The 22,521-nt window shown below is 35.8% G+C and overlaps 1 protein-coding gene across 1 annotated transcript; it reads right to left on the reverse strand.

Moving 5' to 3' along the window:
* Window positions 1-16,380: 16,380 nt before the first annotated feature.
* Window positions 16,381-17,763, reverse strand: LOC113737552 (uncharacterized). Its single transcript, XM_027264766.2, has 3 exons — window positions 17,653-17,763; window positions 17,410-17,541; window positions 16,381-17,367 (listed from the first exon to the last, which is right to left on the reverse strand). Exons 1-3 carry the CDS (start codon window positions 17,761-17,763, stop codon window positions 16,381-16,383), a joined length of 1,230 nt encoding a protein of 409 aa, XP_027120567.2.
* Window positions 17,764-22,521: the final 4,758 nt, after the last annotated feature.

A 22,521-nucleotide genomic window follows, 5' to 3' on the forward strand; every position in this document is an offset into this window, starting at 1 on the left:
CCCATTCTGGTCTGCCAACAGCCTGCCCACTATCCTTCAAGCCTGCTGACACTGGAAGCTCAGCCGCACGTTGCCCCTCCACCATTATCTCCGCTCCAGCATCCACCTGCGCAAGCGAGGCTCCTTCCCTTGCTATGGGGCGCTCCCCCTCTGCCGCGCCATTATCCTGCCCGCTTCCCTCTAGCAGCTCCACACTCACATCAGCAACCCGAGCAGGCTGATGCTCGAGGATTGGCAGCGCTGCCTCCCTGGTCACCATCTCTGTTACCACTGCTGCCGCTGCTGGGCTTTTGCCATCTCGACCAGGGGTAGAGAGCGGAGCCTCCGTCAACGCTGCTGGGATTGGTTCAATCCCCCCCGGCTTCGACGCAACCGAACTGCCCTTTGCCTCCATGACATCCCCTGCAGCGTCACTCTGCGATACAAATTGTGGTTGGGTGCCCTTACTCAAGGCCTGTGCACCGTTATGTATATCCTTCCTGCACTCCTCCACCGAATGCCCCAATCTCCAGCAACCGCTGCAGTACTTGGGTGTGTTCTCAAGCACTATGTTTTGCCAGAATCCAGCCTCTCCCTCAAGTGCTACCCATACCCGCGAACATATCGGTTTCAGCAAATAGACCTCTACGCATACCTTGCTACACTTGGTCTCGTGCCCGCTGCCATTGCTGAATCTAGGAAGAGTGGCTTCCCAACTGGAGCTAAAATAGAGAATAACGAATGTTTGTCAAAGTAGTGAATAGGGAGGGCTGGCAGAGATGCCCAAACTGGAACCGACGCCGACTCCTTCACATGGAATTCTCTTGTCCAACGGAAAACTCTCATGGGATATTTCCCCAATTGCCACACCCCACGAGTCCAGATACGGTTAAAATCTTGTTCAGCAGAACATGTCTATAATCCATGAGCGCAATAGAGACGTTGTCCTTCAAGTTTAATGTTGAGAAGAACTTGCGAACCCCTTCCAAACTTGGACGCCCGCGCGAAAATTTCCCTACGAGAGCCCAGCGAAAAGGACTTGCGAGTTTATCCGCCTCCGCTTTGGAGAAAATCACAGCCGCCTCCCCCTTGTACTTTGTTGTTGGCTTCACCTGGATAGGTGATTCGACAGGTTGAGAGAAAAGCTGTGCGAAGGATTTTGCCGCACTTGGGGACATGGGCTGAGGCGCCGCCGTAGGTGCGCCGCCAACCACCATTGCATCCCAAGGGTTTTCGCTCAGCACGGAGAATTCTCTTGTCGCACACAACTACCTTATTACTCAAAATAAATGCAAATAATCTAAAAATAGAAAAAATGCATGAAATGAAATATATGTTACACAAGGTATGAATCTAGCGCGAACACAGTCTAAAGCGTCTTGCATTAGACTAACCCATTTTTACAAGTTCTCATTAGCGTTAGACTAGTGAGAAATCGAAAAAAAGCCCACAACTAGTATTGGACTAGTGTGATGTCGTCATGCATTTATTATCAATAAATAAAGCATATAAAGCATAATTAAAACAAATAAATACATAAAAGCACATAGAGCATATAACACATATGCATAATATTTTAGATCTAAAACCTTAGAAAAAGTGAATAAACACATAAGCACATAAGTATGCAAGCAAATAAAAACTAACTATTATATTAGGGGCTCTAACAACAATCTAGAAAGGGAATTTTTGAAAATAATAAATCTATCTATTATATTTATCTAACTAATTACATTTTTGACAAAAATAAAATCTATCTATTACATGGCCTAACTAAATACATTTCTTGGGCACTATCTATTACAATTTGGCATTTAAATGTCTCCCAAATAATCATAAAAAATTAAATAAAATAAATGAAAACTTAAAATGGATAAAATGAGAATAAAAGAAAAAGCATTCAAAACATGCAATCATACATAGGAGCACATAAAAGAATTTAAAATAGTAATAGAAGGTACCTCCCTTGAAGTAGTGGTTAAATGAGGTGGAATTTGTTCTATTTACACCCCAAAATCAATAAAATAGTCAAGAAACCAATTTAATTGACAATTTAAAAGAAAATGTAAACATATAGCAAAATTCACTCTATTATTCCAAAGAAATATGAATAAACATAAAATCCCTAAAATTCACCGATTAAATGCAACTAAATGAAGCATGATTAGCAATTAAATGAGATGAATAATTGTAATTAAGAAATAATAAAAATTAGGGATCTAATTGCAAAAATTTGAAAAGTTTTTAGGGTCAAATTACATTTTTGAAAAAATTAGGGGTCAAAATTAAATAAAAGATAAAGTTTAGGGATCAAATGCAATTAAATTAAGCATATAATTGAAAGAAATACAATATTTTAGGGTCACAGTGAAGTTGTTCAAAAGACTAGGAGCTTAATTGCAAATTCCGTTTCTGGTTTCTCAGCGCCAGAAGGCCTTTGTGCCATTTCTTTCTTCTTCCTTTGTTTTGGCTTGGGCCGAAACGCCTTGGCCCAACAGACTAGTCCATTCATTTTATCAAGACCAATCCAACACAAAACGTTGGGCTTGAACTATAAAACCCATACGTGAACCCAAGTAAAAATTAAGTCTTGGCCTATGTTTTTTAGCCCATGACATATTTCAATAAACATTTATGGCCGAAATCTGATCAAATCTAATAAAACAAAACAAGAAAAATTAGAGGAAAAATAGGAAGAAAAAAATCAAGAACATTCCTGCGAGTTTGAATTTTTCGACGGGTCGACTCACCGAAAACTAGAAAAATTCATGCCAAAGTGGCTGGAATCTCGCCGAAACCCCATTTTTCAAGCTTTTAAGTACGGATTTTTACATATACACGAAATTCATGTCATTTTGGACTCAAATAAATATCAAACAAAGTTCAAAAATCACATAATCATAGAAAAATATGGATCAAAGTCTCTTGAATATAATCTCTTATAAGAACACTCAAATCTCTTACATGAATGTCGAATAAGGTAAGGGAAAATCATGGGAATACCTGAAAATGATATTGGATGAGATTAGAACAAGAAAACACGGGGGGGAATGAGATTTCTTGAATCTTCAAAAAAATTTGCAGCAATACAGGTGATGACGAACCCGTAATTTTCAGGCTCGATTCGAAGGGTTTCCTAATGTTTTTTGGGAAAACTTTCTAAACGAAACCTTCTCTAATGATTCCCTAGATTACCCCGTAAAAAAAATCTCTCCTAAAGGAGTTGTATCGAAGGAGAAAATTGAGCTCGAAGGTGGCTGGTCGGCCAGCCTACTTTTTTGAAAAAATTTCTGCAACCAGAATTTTTTTTCCTTCTCTTGCCTTTTTCTCTCTTTTCTTTCTCGCCCTCCCCAGATTTTTGTGCAGAAGACTTTCTTTACCTCCCCTTTCTCTCCAGAAACTCTTTCTCTCCTTTTTAAATGAGATTAAGTGGCAAAAACCCTCCTTTCAAGGGTGAGGATGAGACGGGTTTTGTTGGCTCATTTGATAAGTTTTGACAGTTGTTTCCTTGCTAGATTTTTTATGATTAGATGTCCAAGTACTTATTAAACTTGGAGGGAAAGAGATAAAAAGCAAAATTGAATTTTGTTGTCTCAAAACCAGATTCTGGTACTATTTTGTTGTTGTCATTCGTTGTTGCAATTGCAGCAATTTTTTTTTTTTTTTAAGGAAAACATAGGAATGGGCTAATGGGCCATTTTTGTTTCCATTTTCTTCCAAGCTTTTTGTGGGTTTTATTTTGGGTTTTAAGGAAATTTGGTTAGGTTAAAACCAAAGATCCTCTACTATTTTTCTAATTTCATATTTCTTTTCTTTTCTTCATTTTCCAAACAAAGCAAAAAATGATTTTACAAAAAAATAAAAATAAATAAATAAATAAATAATCAAAATTTTGGTGTCTATAGTTTGCTCCTCTTTGTCTGAGTTTCGAAAATTCTCAAGACAAAGACGTAGATACCAAATTATTTATCTGTCTGCTTTAGCTGCAACTGAATCAAAACAAACAAAGTGAATAATTTTAAAACAAGATTGAAATTAGTGAAACTGGCAAGCGTTTGAATTGATCAGCGGAATCTAACTCAGTCCCAAACAAGTAGTGAAAATTTGTAAAATTATTTTGAAACTAAATTAATTGGTGGGATATAACCCAAGCCCCAAATGATTAGTAAAACCTAATAGATTAGTGGGATAAAATTCGAACCCAACAAATGAAAGATTGGTGGATAAAATCCAAACCCAACAAATAAATGATTGGTGGGATAAAATCCAAATCCAATAAAATAAAATCCAAATCCAACAAAATAAACGGTTGGTGGGATAAATCCAAACCCAACAAAATAATTGGTTGGTGGGATAAAACTCAAACACAACAAAATAAACGGTTGGTTGGATTAAATCCAAACCTAATAAAATAAATGGTTGGTAGGATAAAATTCAAACCTAACAAAATAAATAGTTGGTGGAATAAAATCCAAACCCAACAAAATAAACGGTTAGTGGAATAAAACTCAAATCTAACAAAATAAACGGTTGGTGGGATAAAATCCAACACCAACCCCAACAAATAAACCGTTGTTTGGATAAAATTCAAAACCAACAAAATAAATGGTTGGTGGGATAAAATCTAAACTCAAAAAATGAACGGTTGATGAGATAAAATCCAAATCCAATAAATATGGTGGGATAAAATTCAAACCCAACAAAACAAATGGTTAGTGGAATAAAATTCAAACCCAATAAAATGAACGATTAGTGAGATAAAATCCAAACCCAACAAATAACAGGTTTGTAGGATAAAATCCAAACCCAACAAATAAAATGTTGGTAGGATAAAAGTCAAATCCAACAAATGAAAGATTTGTAGGATAAAACCCAAATTCAACAAAAAAAAATAGAGAAATGAAAATGCATTCCAATTAAAAGAAAAGGTGTGAAGCGATTTTGCTATTTCTCTAATCAACTATTGAACTCGCTTATAGAATCAGATATCACCTTTATGAAAAATTTGCCTAGCGTGGATCAGATTCAACTAAAAAAGTGTTGTTCTTTCTCTCCCTTCAAGTAGGCATGCGTAATTTAATCCTACAAAAGAAAATGAAAACAACTGCAATGAAATATAATGTCACCACCGTGTGATCCCTCGAACCTTGAGGGCCATGTAAACATGAGTCTTTTAAATATCGAAAAATTGTCCGATTAAGAAATATTGTGCAATCTGATCCTGATCTGTTAGCATCTGTACTCAACCAACCATACTTATACCATGAGACATACATGTCTATACACTCATTATAATAAATTATGAAACTTGTCTTTTGGCGAAACATATAAAATATTTTAAACAAAATTGTTCCATGCAATGACAAAAAATAGAGTAAAAATGATTTCAATGAGAAAACGATTCTTATTAAGTTTATGAAAAGTGACTTGAAGACTCAGATACAAATTTGAATGGCCAGTCTATGATGAGAGAAATGCTACATTTGACGTCTTCTAATTCACTTTTCTAAAATTTAGTGTTGCCAGAAAAGTCTCAGTATGAAGAGAAACCCAAATAAACATAGTCACCAGCTATTCAACAATCGACCCTCTATTTTTCATTCATGGCTGTCTTTATATTTCAAAACCCTACTTTAGCGCGGTTTTTAGTTTTCATTAATGTTGTTCCTGCCCATTTTTTTCTTTATTTTTGCTTTCTCTTTATTTTTTTTTCTTCTTTCCCTTTTTCTTTTTTTCTTTTCTTTTCTTTTTGAAGAGGCGGTCTTTTGGATTTTCACCTAATTAAAAATTTAATGACAACCTCTATGAATTCAGAAATAAGTTTCAAAATTGATGGCATCAATGAGACAATTATTCCCTTGCAAATTTGGTGAATTTGTATTTACATCATCTGCCATTCGATTAAGAAATTTTCTATTAAAAATACTGTCAAAGGTGAAAGTCGGGAGCTTTTGGGCTATTGTAATGGGGGTCAGGTGGGATTTTAAAAAATTTTAAGGTTCGAAAGCAGATTTTTTAATGATTTTTTAAAATCATGGGACCGCATCCTATAAAAATTTGCCCCAATATAGGGTCATTAAAACTAAAAAATTATCCCAGTTTGAATTTTGACTGGGTTTTCTTCTCCTTTATTTTGTATGTTTTCACTCTTTTCCATTCTTTTAAACCAGATGGAAAATAAAATCTGCGGGTTTATGATCCTCAAGAAGCTACCAAATGAAAGAGTAGATCATTTCGGAGTTTAAAGGGGAAAAGTAAGGGTAAAATGTTTAAAGGGACAAGAAGAAGGTCAACCTTTTAGTCCACTCTATGCAGTGTCTCAAAACGAAAACTTACATAATCAGATCAAGAACTTTTTGCACATATCTGAATTAATTGGTTGAGGAAAAACTTGTCCGTCTATCTCCGTAAGAATAAGCGCTCCTTCGGGTAATACCTTCTTAACAATAAAAGATTCTTACCAATTTGGAGCAAATTTTCCTTTAACTTTATCTTGAACAGGGAGGATTCGCTTCAGGACCTTGTCTCCTATTTCGAATAGGCGAGGTTTGACTTTTCTTATTGTAAACACAAGTCATTCGCCTTTAATAACATTGTCCATGATAAACAACATTTAACCGTTTTTTGTGAGGACCCGTAAATTTTCCTTATTTTTATATTATTTTATTTTATTTTCTTGTATGCATTTTCTTCATTATACCTTATTATATTGATTTTTTCAGACATTTTATAAGTGAGTAGAGTTTTTAAATCATTTTCCTAATTTAAGTTAGTTCATATTCAGTTTGAAGCTTATTATGGATATGGGGCCCGCTAGTGCGCCAAGTGCAATAAATTTTTACCGATTAATTGAAGTTTTGTATAAAGGAATATTACTGTACAAGGTGCTAGGAGACAATTAGAGGTTAGCTAGATAAATTACTTTTGGTAGACAAAAGGATAAAATTAAAACCCTAAAGGACCATTTGTCACAAAACCATTGGACCTTGACTTTTGACCAAGACTTTTTTTTGATCTTTATCTTGGAAAAATTGGACAAAATTTCTTCATTTCTTTCTTCCTCTTGGCCGACTTCCTTAGCTAGAAAAGAGAGAGAGAAAACCTCAACTTCATCCTCCATTCCATGCTTGAATCTTGAGTTTTAACCGTTAGTTTTGGAAACTACACCATACAAGTGCTTATTAAGGAGGAACAAAGGTCTTGGTGGAGTGATTTTTGTAGAAGAAACCCTAAGCTATCATCTTTCCTCTAGTTTCAAGGTAAATTCCCTAGAAATTTCTTTTTACTTTTGATAATTGTCAATTAGTGGATTGGAGAGGTTAAATATGTAGTTTTGTGGACAAATTTATGGTTTGAAGTAGGGGCATGGTGAATTTCAGTTTTTATAGTAAATTTTCTGTCCTCATATGATGATTGATGTTTAGCCATGATTTGGTAGTTTTTATGAGTAATTTTGAGCTTGAAAATGCTAGTTTTGCTTGCCTTCAAAGAATTTCAGCTAGAGTGCATAAATTTCAGTTTTAAGGTTTCCAATTTGCCTTGTTCTGCACCATATTAGAAACCGAATTAGGCTTAGCACAAAACATGAAAGTTGTAGGAAATGATATTTTATAGCTGTCTATAAAATTTCAGCTTGATCTGAGCACTGTATCATATGAAATGACCGAAATACCCTTGACTGCCCATAAGCCCTGTTTCGCGGGCAGTTTTGTGTCTTCGTGGAGATTTCAATTTTTAACTTTGAAAATGCATGATTTAGCTTTGGAGGCCTTCATAAGATATGTAGGTATATGTCTTGGCTTCGAAACGCCATAAGATACACCTCAATCGGACTTCGGTAGCCTGAGTTATTGTCATTTAATCATAGTGCGGTTAACTAGTCTGATTGTGAGATGCTAGTTCTGTAATTTGAAATTTTGACCTGGATACACTACGAACTGGATTGAGTGGTTTTCATCAAAGTTGTAGTCTTTATCTTAGCTTCGAAACGGTATAAATTGCTTCCCAATCTGATAAGCGTAGCTTTGGTTGTGTCTGTTCCGCTAAGCGACGTCAAATCTGTCTTTTGTTTTCTGACTTAAACTTCATTTCTGGACATTTTCCTAGCTTGAATTTGTACTTGTACGACTTTGAGCCTATTGAACGGCTATTGAAATGAGATTATTTTGTGTGTGACTTTGGGATTGATTGAGGAAAACAATGAAGCCATAAATGGCTGGAAAATAGGTAAATACAGAGAGCATACTGCCCAAAATTTTAGAGCTACACAATTCCTTCAAGTTGAGTTGATCTTGGTAAAAATAAAGGGTTTTCGGAGTTGTTTGTAACCCTAGGACCAACTGTTATCTTTTTGCTCAAAAGTCATATTCTATTATTTTGTACTAGTACTTAACCTAGGAAGGCATACGACTTGTAGTCGAGCCTCATTGATGCTTTTCATTTACTGGGTTTGTGGATGTGCGAACTATAATTGTTTTATCTTGATTATTTTAGGGTTTCTTGGCGATTAAAGCCACTTTGGGTAAAAACTTTTGAAGTATCTGTATTGGAATCGGTGAGTGTACCACTTCCCTCATTTGTTGCTTAACTTGGTTTCTGCACCTGCAATCTGTGATTTGAATGACTGTACTATCTGTTTATTCTGTTTGAGACAAGGGTATACTTTATCACTCGTTCTCTTGTCTGTCTATATGCCAATTTACTGTGTGTAATCTGTTATCTGTATTTGAATCTGTTCGGACGTCATTTGGAGGCTAGTATCCAACGACCTTTCTGTGACTCTAAGCTCAACACCTGTGGCTAGTTACTCGAATCGGGCCGACAAGGGCCTAGTCGATTAGATAACGAACCACGGTATTCTGTTTCTGGGAATCTTTGAGTATTGAGACTCTTGATTCCAGTATACTCGAGTATTACCACTTCTGTTTCTATTGAGGTGTTCGGGTCCGGTAAGGGATATATTTGGTGGACAGAAGTTGGTGTAAAGTGGGGTCTACGGACATGGTTGTTCTTTATACGTTGACGGAGAGTCAACGAGTTTGGTTCAAGTACGGCAATGGGAATTTTGGCTCCTAAGAGCCACCTGTATCCTTTCTATCTAAGGTGTCTGTTCATTTCTCTATGTGATATGCACATGTGACTAATTGAACTTGAAATTCCATGATTCTTGACTGCTATTATTTTGGTACCTCATTGAGCGTAATCTCACCCCCTTCCCGTTATCTTTGTTTTCCTTTCAGGGGCAAACTTTGAATCCTTGATTTTGGAAGAAAGGGTCGAGCTAGTGTAAATATTATTTTGTTGAGCTCTTTTGTAACCGAAACCCGAATTGTATTTTTAATTGTATGAATACTTTCGTTTGTACTTTAGTTTAGTTAATTTGTTAAAGACTCCGATGTAAATATATGTATAAGTGTTTAACCTATTAAGTGTATTCATTTGAGATATTAAGATTTTATGATTTGGTAAGCATGTTTTCACCTTAGTAGTTTCCGATTGTTCGTTTTCTTTGGATCCTATCACGCGTATTATTGGGTTTGTGTGATTCAACTCCGTAGTCTTGGCGAGAATTGGGCAGGCGGTTCGCCGAACCCTTTGGTTCGCCTTAGGGTGAGGTGGGGCTGTCACAGGTGGTATTAGAGCCGCTTCGCGTGGTCTCTACGCGGAGTGAGTTTGGGCCAAGTGGTGTTATGGTCCCGATTGTGTGAATAAGTATAAAGGACTTAGTACTTTTTGTTGGGCGTAGGCTATTAATCGTGTCCGTTATAAGTGTAAATCCCTTATTGTGGTACTTACAAAAGATAGATATGTATGTCGGGTAGGAATCTTTAATAGGAATGATTTACGCTTGGGACAGGCCGACTCGAGTTGTGAATTATCTTCTTTGGGATTCTTGTACCCGGCTACTAAAGAGACGAGAGCCTAGGTTAGAAAGGACTTGGGCGAACTAGAAATATGATTCTATGAAACTTCGTGTGATTTGTTCGGGTGTCATTAAGTATGAGTAACCCTATCTAAGATAGGAATTGTGTTATTCTCATAGAGTATGGATGGAACCCTAGAGGGGGAAAGCTTTTCGTTAGTTGCTTTTCAACCTTTGGCCTATTTGGTATATAGTACTTTTGATGACCCTGATACTTTCATGGAATTCCCTTTTGCTTGTATCTAACTGACTACTACCGTGTGATTTATTTGATAAAGTTGTGTTAGGTATATATGTTTTTGATCTGTGTGTACTTTTTGTTACTTACTTATGTATATAATTATCTTTAATGTTATATCCACGCTTCAACCCTAGATTGGTTAGACAAATTGAGGATATTCGTAGTGGACGAGGTCGCAGGCGCGGACGTATGCAACCCTCGAATGAAAGGGGTAATCGGGAACCCACGCCTGAACCAAACCCTGAGTCTAGTATTGACCCAAATGCTCAGGTAGCCGTTGCTATCCAGCGCATGACCGATCTGCTAGCCCATATAGTGGAACACTAGGGTCAAAACCCTAATCCTCAACCTGGAAACCCTGGTAACAATGTAGATAATGCATACACGTTTGAAGTGGTTCTTTCAAAGGGAAGGATTAAATACCAATAAATATGCATGGAGATTCTAGAATAGCTATAACCCCCACCCAAGATGCAAAGCACGATACAAGTATATAAATATAAGTAAATAAATAAAAGTAAATGAACAAATCATTCATTGCACACATGGAGAGTGAGAGACAATTGTGCGTGTGAAATCCAAAAAAAAAATCCTAAAAAAAGTAAAAGAAAAATAAAAATGCAATTTAAAACATCCCAATGTAATATGTAAAAAAAATTAGAAAAAGAAAAAATCAACTAAATCAAGTGTTTGGACTCACTAGAATTTTCAGTGGAGTTGCCAAAGCTGTCGCGCCCCAATTTTAAAAAATAAAAGAGAAAGTGGTGCCAAAAAATGAATTTTTCATTTTTAGAAAATAAAGAAAATGGGGCTAAAATAGAACATAGAAAATGTGACGGTTTGAACCCAAAATAATAGTTTAAAAAATGAGTTTTTAGAAAAAAGTGGAGCCGCCACTTGGTATTAAATTTAGGTGTATCAAATCACCCAAAAATATATTTTAAATAAATAAAAAATGACAAATAAAATTTTTTTTAGATGACTCCAGATCTTTGAAACCAAGAAAAAAGAGTTCAAGAGTTACGGTTGAAATAATGCGACGGTTTTTAGATGACACCCTTTCAACCTAACCAAGATTAGTTATGAAATTTAGTTGAAAATTTTTCTAATCTAACTTATAAAACTTATCACATTAGAATGTTTCTATATGGATGCAAATCTAGACCTAAGGGGTATCGGGAGGGTCGGAATGTCTTTTCAAAATTTAATTGGTACCAATCACATTAATTGCAATGTTCAATAGTGATTTTTTGAAGAGGTCACAAATATGCAAAAGATGATATTCGAAAAAAAAGAAAAATTATAATATATAAATATACATGATCTAAAAGAGAGGAATGTAACATAACGGGTATGGAAGACTAAAATTTGTGACACAATTTTCCTTCTTATAGAGAGGGAAAGAGCGTGTTAAGGTTAAGAAACCACACTTGTTCATTTTCCATATTTAAAGAGTGACTCTTCTAATCTAGTCAAACAAATAGGCTAACCTATTTCTAATTTTCTAAATGAGATGCAATTTTAACTGATATGGTCCAAACATATAGAGAGTAACGGAATAATAGTAGGGAAAATATCATGCAACTGAAAATAACCTAAAAATAGGAAAAATGTATGAAATTTAATAAATGTCACATAAGGTATGAATCTAGCGCGAAAACAGTCTAAAGAATCTAACATTGGACTAACCCATTTCTACAAATCCTTACTAGCGTTAGACTAGTGAGAAATCGAGAAAAAAGGCCATAACTAGCATTGGACTAGTGTGATGTCGTCATGCATTTATTATAAATAAATAAAATATATAAAACATGATTGAAACAAATAAACACATAAAACACATAGAGTACACAACACATATGCATAATATTTAGATGCAAAATTTTAGAGACAGTGAATAAATATATAAGCACACAAGCACATAAGCATGTAAGCAAATAAAAACTAGTTAAAACATTGAGGACCCTAACTATAATCTAGAAGGGAAAATTTCGAAAATAATAAACCTATCTATTACATTTATCTAACTAATTATATTTTTGACAAAAATAAAATATATCTATTACGTGGTCTAACTAAATATATTTTTTGGACACCTATCTATTACGATTTGACATTTAAATGCCTCCTAAATAATCATAAAAAATTAAATAAAATAAATAAAAACTTAAAATAGATACAATGAGTAAATAAAAGAAAAAGCATTCAAAACATGAAATCACACATAAAAAAAACACATAGGAGCACATAACAGAACTTAAAATAATAATAGAAAATACCTCCTTTAAAGAAGTGATTAAATGAGGTGGAATTTGTCCTATTTACACTCCAAAATTAACAAAATAGTCAATATACCAATTTAATTGACAATTTAAAAGAAAATGTAAACATGTAGCAAAATTCACTCTATTATTCTAAAGAAATATGAACAAACATAAAATTTCTAAAATTCACCAATTAAATGCATCTAAATGAAGTATGATTAACAATTAAATGAGATGAATAATTGTAATTAAGAAATAATAAAGACCAGGGACCTAATTACAAATAATTTTGAAATTTTTTAGGGTCAAATTATAATTTTTGAAAAATTTAGGGGTCAAAATTATATAAAAGATAAAGTTTAGGGATCAAAATGCCAATAAATTAAGGACCTAATTGAAAGAAATCCAAAATTTTAGGGTCATAGTGAAATTGTTCAAAACTTTAAGGGCTTAATTGCAAATTCTGTTCCTAGTTTCTCAACGCTAGAAGGCCTTTGGACCATTTTCTTTCTCTTTCCTTCATTTTGGTCTGGGCCGAAACACCTTGGCCCAGCAGACTAGTCCATTCATTTTATCAAGGCCAATCCAACACAAAATGTTGGGTTTAAACTATAAAGCCCATACGTGAAGCCCAATTTCTTGGCCCAGGTTCTTTTAGCCCATAACATATTTCATTAAACATTTATGACCTAAATCGGATCAAATATAATAAAACAAAACAAGAAAAATCGGAGGAAAAATAGAAAGAAAAGAAATCAAGAACATTCCGACGGGTCGACCTGCTAGAAACTGAAAAAATTCCTGCCGAAGTGGTCAGAATCTCGCCGAAAACCTATTTTTTAAGCTTTTAAAAATTGATCTTTACATATACACGAAGCTCATGTCATTTTGGATTCAAATAAACATCAAATAAGGTTCAAAAATCACATAATCATGGAAAAATATGGATCAAAGTCTCTTGAACATAAACTCTCATAAACACACTCAAATCTCTTGCATGAATGTCGAGTAAGGTAAGGAAAAGTCATGGGAATACTGAAAATGATTTTGGACGAGATTAGAACAAGAACACGTGAGGGGAATGAGATTTCTTGAAACTTCAAAAAATTTCGCAACAACACCGGTGATGACGAACCTGAAACTTGAGGGCTCGATTCGAATGGTTTTCTAATGTTTTTTAGGAAAACTTTCTAAATGAAACCTTCTCTAATGATTCCCTAGATTACCCCAAAACAAAAATCTCTCCCAACGGAGTTGTATTAAAGAAGAAAATTGAGCTCGAATGTGGCTGGTCAACCAGCCTGCTTTTTCCGAAAAAATTTCTGCAACCAAAATTTTTTTTCCTTCTCTTGCCTTTTTCTCTCTTTTCTTTCTCTTCCTCCCCAGATTTTTGTGCAGTCAACTTTCCTTACCTCCCCCTTCTCTCTAGAAATCCATTCTCTCCTTTTTAAACGAGATTAAGTGGCAAACACCCTCCTCTCAAGGGTGAGGATGAGATAGGTTTTGTTGGCTCATTTTGGGCCATTTGATGAGTTTTGATAGTTGTTTCCTTGCTAGATTTTTGATGATTAGGTGTCCAAGTACTTGCTAAACTTGGAGGGAAAGAGATAAGAAGCAAAAACAAATTTTGTTGCCCCAAAACCAGATTCTTGTACCATTTTGTTGTTGCCATTCATTACTGCAAATGGAGCAAAAAATTTTTTTTATTTTACAAAAAACATAGGAATGGGCTGATGGGCCCTTTTGTTTCCTTTTTCTTCCAGGTTTTTTGTGGGTTTTATTTTGGGCTTTGAGGAAATTTGGTTGGGTTAAAACAAAAGATCCTCTACTGTTTTTCTAATTTTGAAAATTCCATGTTTCTTTTCTTTTCTTCATTTTTCAAACAAAACAAAAAATGATTTTACTAAAAATAAAAAAAAATAAATAAATTAACAAAATTTTGGTGTCTATAGTGGATAAGGATTGAGATTTACCACAACAAAGCCAATACATGTCAACACACAAAGGGAGTATCTCTTGCTAATTCTTGCCTCCTTCTATATTGAGAAAAATGTGAAATTTAAGTGTAGAGGAAAGGGCTTTGAATTTGAATTTGGTCCTTTCATGCTTGTTGATATGGGTGTATGTGTAAGGTATTTTGAGATTATTATTATTATTATATGTGCTAAAGATTTTGATTTTGGAAAACTTAATGTTTTATAAAGTAGAGTTTATCATGTCAAAATTTTTTAAAAAATTCATGAAATATATTATCCATGGTTTGATGATTTAAGTTGTATGATTAATATAATTGATGAATATCAGATTTAGCTTATGATTATCATCTTAGTTCTAGTTTTCTTGCAAGGTACAAGTAATGAGGTTTTTCTTTTCTCAAAAAAGAAAAGGAAAGTTTATATGATTGATGTGCTTATAAGCATCTACTCCACTGGTTCTAAGTACTTAGCAACTGGGGGTCTTCATATAAAAATGTCAACTTTCGCATAAAATGGTACTAGAATTATGAGTATGCAAAGCAATGAGAGTTTGTGATTTGATTAAGTAATTATGAGCATTCCTCTACCAATGTTTGCTTTCAAATCAAAAGGTAAGCTCACCTCTTGCATAAGACTTAAAAAGAAAAGGGTAAAATACACGGAACCCCCTTATAGTTTCGTGAAAAGACGCCTTACCCCCCTATCGTTTAGAAACCTCCACATAAACATCCTAAACTTCATAACTAAAGTGGAAATTGACCTATAACTGGATGTGCGACCTAGTGATGATGGGTATGCGAGGTTCTTTTGAAAAAATCTTGAGTTTCATTCCCAAGCTACCCTTCAGTTGCTATATTGAAGTGACATATTAGGATAGAAGAGATTTGAAGCTATCAAAGAGTGAAAGGAAAAAGGGAGCAGATCTAAGGTATATTGAAGTCGCCATGTCCACTTCTGCAAATTTTGGAGGAGGTTTGACAGATCTAAGGTATGAATGGTATCAGTGCTTCTGCAAGAAAAGAGTAAAAATCAAGATCGTGGAATCGAACAAACCCTCAAAAGGTAGGTTGTATTACATTTGTGAAGATCAATTCTGCTCCTTTTGGGCATGGTGCAATCCTGTAAGAAAGGATGGAATGGGCAATGAACGTACTAGTCAAAGTCCAGAAACAAGAGTAGACGAAAGTTGTGGGTTCTCTCCAAGAGTGAACAGTAATGAAGGTATGCTGGCTGTGACCAATGGTGACATTTTGTTGGAGCTACATGCAAAATTGAACACGGTTAAAGGCACCGTGGGGATGTTGAAAGTGATAATGATTTTGTCCTTTATTGTTTGTTGTTTATCTCTACTTATTGCTGCTTATAGAAATTAGTAATTTGGTTAGTGGCAGCATATGATGTGCCAAATAATGTAATGATTTTAGTTTATGAAAAAATTCCAAATTTTGTCATGGTTTGTATTCCTTAATGAAAGAAGATAATAACTATACAACCTGTTTACTCATGAACCATTAGTAATTTGGATAGTTATAATATGATAACCACAATCCAATATATGGCATTACAAAAAAGAGCAATAATGCCAATAATGTCATTACAAATAACTAATAACGATCCCAATAATGTTAAAGGATTAAAAAGTTGCTTCACTTACAAAACATGTTAAACCATTACAACTTGTTTACATCGACACAAGTTCTAAAAATAATATCCATAAATTCCTGATCCTAATTTTTCGTAGATCTTTTGGATCGAGAATTGGGTTGTTATCACTAACTGCAGCAGTACTGCTTTGCTGAGATATTTGATGCACTGGTACTTCTCTGGTTGGGGCTGAAGTGGAAGCTGTTGTTGCCCCTTGCAGGTTATTGCTTGCTAGATCCTGCAACCAAATACAAAATTTACTGCTGGAATAATTATCAAGAGTACATAGTGCTGAAAAATTCATGTACTTAAATGTACCTTGTACAACTTGGATTTGGGATGAGGAGGTTCCTTTCAAGTTCTCCTATTATGGCCAGCTTTTAAACATCTCTTACAGTATAGTGTCAACGCCTTTTTGGAAGCTCTTTGTGGATCTCTCGGTTCATCAGGACCTCTTCTCCTAAGTTTTTTAGGTCTCCCAGGTTTTTTCTTCACAAATGGTGGATTTAATAGCTGCATTCCACTATCAATCCAGTGTTCTTTGGATGGAACAGCTCCAATGCTATAAGCATATGCCCTCAAGTATGCCTCTTTACTATAGAACTCATCGACATAGTTTTCAACCTTCATCCGCATGCTTTGAATGGCAAAAATTGCATGCACACATGAAATTCCAGTCAATTGGAATGCACCACATGAACAGCTTCTATGTTGCAAATTCACAACAGAGGTTCTGTTGAAACCATCAACCTCAAAGGAGTCAATACCATCAAATACAGCAATACAATGCTTGCTTTTCTGTACACTTTTGGCTAGTTTCTCAATAATGTTTGGACAAAATTTGCCTCCATATTTCTCCATGCCTTGTCTCTTCAATGTCAATCGTTGCATTACCTTTCTTCTGAAAAATTCAAAAAGAGTCACAATTGGCTCGTCTCTTGCTTTTGAAATGTAGTTGTTGAAACTCTCATTCAGGTTGTTGACTGAAATATCAGTCTTAACAGCTATTCCATAATGTGCTCTAGACCACAAGTGATATGACAGCCTTTTTAACCAAGCAGCAGTAGTAAGGTTCTCTCCATTTTGTAGCTGAGCTATCTCCAAAGCAGTCAATGCTCTCTTGAAATCATCAACAATAGTTGTTGATACAGTAGCCCAAAACAATTCCCTCAGTTCACTGTCTTTGAACTTTGCCTTAAAATTCTCAAGCAGATGCTTAAGGCAAAATCTGTGTTCTACACCAAGAAATAGCTCCTCTATAGCATGTACTAGGCCTTTTTGCTTGTCAGAAATGAAGATATAAGGCCCTACGTTGCCCCTTCCAATATGAGTAATCAGCTCCTTCAAAAATCAAGTTCAGTTATTATAGTTTTCTGCTTCAACAATGGCAATGGCTATGGGAAACATATTGTCATTCCCATCCCTTCCAAGTGCTGCTAACAGTTGACCTCCAAAGGGACTCTTCAAAAAGCAGCCATCTAGGCCAATGATTGATCTACAACCTGCAAGAAAGCTCTTTTTAAGAGCACCCAAGCCATAGATCAGCCTTTGAAATGTTGCCCTTTGCTCAATAGACCTCCTATCTATTTGTATAGCTATATGACTGTCTGGATTTGACTATCTAACCGTGGCAGCATAATCCCACAGTCGTTCATATTGCTCCATAGCACAACCTTTGATTGCCTCCCTGACCTTCCTCTTAGTCCTGTATGCTTTTTTGCTACTTATATTAACCATGAATCTTCTTTTGGCATCATTAATAATGCCATCCAAGCTGCAATTAGGGTCATCTCGAACCTTCTCTTGAAACTTTCTACTCAGATAAGTTGAGGTTGCATGCTTGTAAGTGTACTCTCTGCCGCAATGGTGATATCCCTTTAGTGTTTTGATTTGAAAAGTATCAGTCCTATTAACTCTGCTTACATGAATCCTCTAAGATCATCATTTTGCACATTTGGCAGTTATCCTCCAACTGTCATTATTGACATATAAAACTTTATATCCCTCTCTAATGTTCCATTCCACAAGTGCTTCTCTAAATTTTGTAAAATGAGTGAATTTCTTCCCAACCTTTAATTCAAATTTTGGCTTGTTAAACTCCACTACAGCATTGAATTATGAGTAGTCAGGCCCATTTTCATCACTAGAATATAGGAAGTCTTCATCTGCAGTCACAGGTTCATTCCATTCCTCAGTGTCAGGGCCAATAGGTTGGTCTTCTCCATGCTGATGCTGTGCTGTGGACTCCTCACCTTCTGGTTCCTGATGTTTTTGCTGCTACTCGTTCAAGTCATCAGTTTGCTGATTTGTTTGAGGTATAGTTGAACCAGTAGTTGCAAAGATGTCCTCATCTTCTGCAAATTCTAGACCCTCTCTCAACCAATCCGGATCAGGTTCTTCGTTTCCATCACTGTGGTGCTATTCTGTTGATCTTGATCCCTATCTTTTGATGTTTACAAAACAAATAGATGATACTAATATCTCTTCAAGATATACTTTCAGTTATGAAATTATTTGATTCCATGAACAAGTGCCATTGAAAGAAGACAAAGGTTGCTGAAAGCTATCGGACGCTCAAGAAGAGAGTACCGGACGTCCGATAATCATTGCACAACTTCGGACGCATGCTTCGGACGTCCAATAGGATCCTTCGAAGTCGACGAATCTATCGGACGCTGAATATGTCTCTACCGGACGTCCGATAGAAACAAGATAATTTCTCAAATCTCTTTGTTTGCTGTCGGACGCACAAAAAGCTTGCATCGGACGTCCGAAAGAATTGAAAAAAATCTCTTAAACTCACTGCCTGCTGTCGGACGCATAAAATAGGGCTATCGGACGTCCGACACTCCAACGGCTAGTTGACTCTTCAGCTACTTTCTATCCGTTGGAAACATTAATGAGGCACTTTCTTGATCCTATATAAATAGTGATTGGTCAGATATTTCAAACAACTTTTGCACACTAAAGAAACAAAAGATCTAGAGTGATTTTAGTGAGAAAATACTCTTCAAAGAAGATTTGTAGTCCTAGTAGTGTGAGGTTCATTGTAAACTTTTCATTTGTGAGTGAATACTTCATGAGTGTAGCTTTGTGAGGGTTGTCCTGAGGGATAGTAAAACGTCCTGGCTTGACCGAGTGGAGTTCGGGGCAAGGAGAAGGTGAACCTTCCTTTGTACACAAGAGTGATTGTAATTCATCAACTTGAAATAGCTTGTTTGAATTAACCTACAAGCTCAAAAGGAGGTGGATAGTTAATTGGTTTGCTATTCTTTCCTTTTTATTTATTGTTACGTTTGAAATCTGTACTTTGTTTATCTCTTCTACTCACAAGCACTTGTACTTTCTCATCAACTGCTCCATTGTGTGGTCGCCTAGAAAAGTGGTTGTCTTCGGGCTTAACAATTGGTATCAGAGCTTGGTCTCCTAGAGATTAAGCTCAAGCGGCTTAGGAGTAAAGATGACAACCAACAATTGATACGAGTCAAGCTATGCCATCGGATAAGGTTCAAGTCCCACTAGGACTGGTTACACGAGCTCGAGCAGTTCATTCAGCTTCACCGCAGCAAAGACGTTATAAGGCACAGACACGCTTTATAAGGATACGTCTTCTGCCATTTAATCGATTCACCATAGCAAAGTCATTATAAGGTGTGGGCACGCTTTATAAGCTCAAGTCGTCTGCCCATCTAGTCACATTTGCTATTTTAGTTAAGTCATTGTAATAAGGGCTTAATGGTCCATAGTCATGCTTTAATTACCTAAGCGATGACCTCATAAGGTTGTTTACCTAAGGGATGACCTCATAAGGTTGTTTACCTAAGGGATGACCTCATAAGGTTTGGTCAAGCCTACAATTGTTAGTCTTAGTCAAGACCACAACTCTAGACTAGTTCCACATTTAGTTGTTCATCTCTATGTAAGGCTATAAATAGCCCACACTTCCAATGGTTTTAGGCATTCAATCAATAAATCAGATTTTGAGAGTTTTTTTGGTTTCTCCAAGGCTTCTTGAATACCTTAGAATTTCTCTAGGTGTTCGTGACTTATCAATCTAGAATCGCACTAGGTTGTGGCGTCTTCTACCATTATACCAAGGTTCGTTAACCACGTGATTAACGGGTTGAGGTCATCCGCTCCAAACTTGGTGTCCTCTTGTCGATCCTGAAGCTAATCTTTTACGGGTTTCGTCACAAGGTTGGCGACGTTCGTATCAGTTGGTATCAGAGCTAGTTAAGAGGTATCACGTTATATCCCTTTATTTATTTCCTTTCGAGTCAAGTTGTCCAAAATTCTGTTTTCGTGTTCTAAGTTTGCTGTTCGCAATTTCCAGATTTGTTGCATCGTGTTCTTGCGTTATTTTTCCAGATTTGTTGCATCGTAAACTTGCGTCTAGTTGTTGTTAATTGCTGTGGTTAGCCTTGTTTGGTCCAGCCTTTTTTTTTTGTGTCTTATTCTTGATTCTTTGTTTGTGTTTGTGTCTTGTTTCTATCCTGTTATATCCATTTAATTCCAGTCTTTTGTTCTATTTGATCATTCGAGGTTACTGTTCATCCGAAAAAAAAAAATCAATTTGTAGCAAGGGTTTTAGAGTCCTATCTAGTTATTACCTTGTGTTCTTGTTTACATACAAAAAAAAAAAATAGCTAGCTAACCTTACAAAAATTCCTGGAAATCTGTCTTGATCAAAACTTGGGTTTCTTGAAGTTCCTGATTGTTTAAAACCACAATCTTGAAGTTCTTGGAACTTTAGTTGGGATTCTTGAAGCCAACCAAAATCTGTCTTGATCAAATCGAGAAATCTTGGATTGTTTTGGGAGGAAATCATCTTCAATTTTGTGTTTCTTGAATTCTGGAAATTAACATCTTGAATTCTTGAAAGAATCTTGAAGTTTCTGGGTTTTGGGAACCAAATCTTGGTAAACAACAAGGCTGCAAAATTCCAGCTGCCAAAATCCTTGTCGTTCTTTCTTTCTTGATCAATCTTCTTTATTGATCACCACAACAATCTTCTTTCTTGATCAAGAACATTTAAGCCACAAAATTTGACTCTTGAAAGCCTCCAGAATTGACCATTGATAAGAAGAAGAATGTTCAGCCATGAAATTTGACTCTTGAAAGCCAGCCTCCCTAAGCCACGAAATTTGACTCTTGAAAGCTTCCAAATTTGACCATTGATTGTGATAAATGCCTTCCTAAAAGCTGACCATCAAAAAAAAAAAGAAGAGCACCAAAACAACCAGCAACCCTACTCCAATTCCAAGTTGGATTTGATTAGTTTAGTCCAACTTGAATAAGGCTGTCCAGATTTACTTCAATTTCGTTTTTACAGCCTGTTAAATCCTTTTTGGGATAGGAAAAAGGGATTAGTTCCGGAATAATCCAAAAATTTCCACTATCCATTATTTCCTAAATTGCTGCAACAAGAGCAAGTGTTGGTGCACTCTTTAGGCAGTTGTTATTGAGTCAAATCTTTATAGCTTTCTTGAATCAGTTGTTCTGATTATTTTTTCCAGTAATTTCCAGCCAGAGTAGTGTCCAAATTTCCAGCTCTTGTATAGCTAGTTTTTGTGTTGCATAACTAGTAGTCCTTTTGTCGTGCATCTACGCATTTTTTTCCAACAAATTCCAGCAGATTATTTTTTTTTCCAGTTCTTTTGAGTCATTTTTGTCTTATACCTCCTCAAATTTCCAGCTTATAACGAGCCACATTTGAGTAGATTCTTGTGCGAAGCTAGTTGAACTTTTCAGGGAAATTTTCTACTTTCTTCAAGGGAAGCAAGCAGAACCTTGAGAACATTAGAGTGTTTTAAACACTTGAGTGATACACGAGTGACGAGTGTAAACATGTGAGCTTGTGTGGTAAGGAAAAATATCTTTTGTTTCACTAAATTTTTGCAGGTTTCCTCAATACATCATGGCGAATACGAGGCATTTAAAAGCTAGCTTACAACATCTTCTTCCTGATCCTAAGGGAGTCGAAGAAATGGCATTACGTGGTGTAAATGAGCAGTTGGACATCGTCAAATCTCAGTTGCATTGTTGGTTTTATACTCGTTGTGGTGTCAAAGATAAAACATGCAGCTTGGCCATTGATAGGAGTTGTGAAGTCAATCTTGCAAGCGCTATCATGGTTCACAAATTAAATCTTCCAACCATTGATCATCTTCAACCGTATAAGTTGTCGAGTGCTCATGGTGATGTTTGGGTTACTAAACACACACTTGTACCTATTCAAATTGGCAAATATGTGGATGAGGTGTTGTGTGATGTAGTCCCAATTCAAGTGACACATGTGTTGCTAGGTAAAGCATGGATGTTGAGGCGAGAAGTTAAATATGATAGACATACTAATAAGTATTCCTTCTTATTTAATGGTCGTCGTTCTGCATTTGTACCACTTATTTATGACCAAATTTGTATTGATCTAGCATACATGAGAAGTGAACATGAGCGTTATAGTATGAAGAAAGAGCTAGATGAGGGAATTGTGAC

Source organism: Coffea arabica, chromosome 3e, assembly GCF_036785885.1.
Source record: "Coffea arabica cultivar ET-39 chromosome 3e, Coffea Arabica ET-39 HiFi, whole genome shotgun sequence".
Lineage (NCBI taxonomy): Eukaryota > Viridiplantae > Streptophyta > Magnoliopsida > Gentianales > Rubiaceae > Coffea > Coffea arabica.

What these genes read in the sequence shown, in the direction of transcription:
- LOC113737552 (XM_027264766.2), bottom strand. Translation starts at nt 17,763, where the DNA reads ATGGTTAATATAAGTAGCAAAAAAGCATACAGGACTAAGAGGAAGGTC. An exon ending in TGTGGGATTATGCTGCCACG is followed by an intron (nt 17,542 to 17,652) that starts GTTAGATAGTCA and finishes GCTCTTAAAAAG; the next exon opens with AGCTTTCTTGCAGGTTGTAG. An exon ending in TTCCCATAGCCATTGCCATT is followed by an intron (nt 17,368 to 17,409) that starts GTTGAAGCAGAA and finishes TGATTTTTGAAG; the next exon opens with GAGCTGATTACTCATATTGG.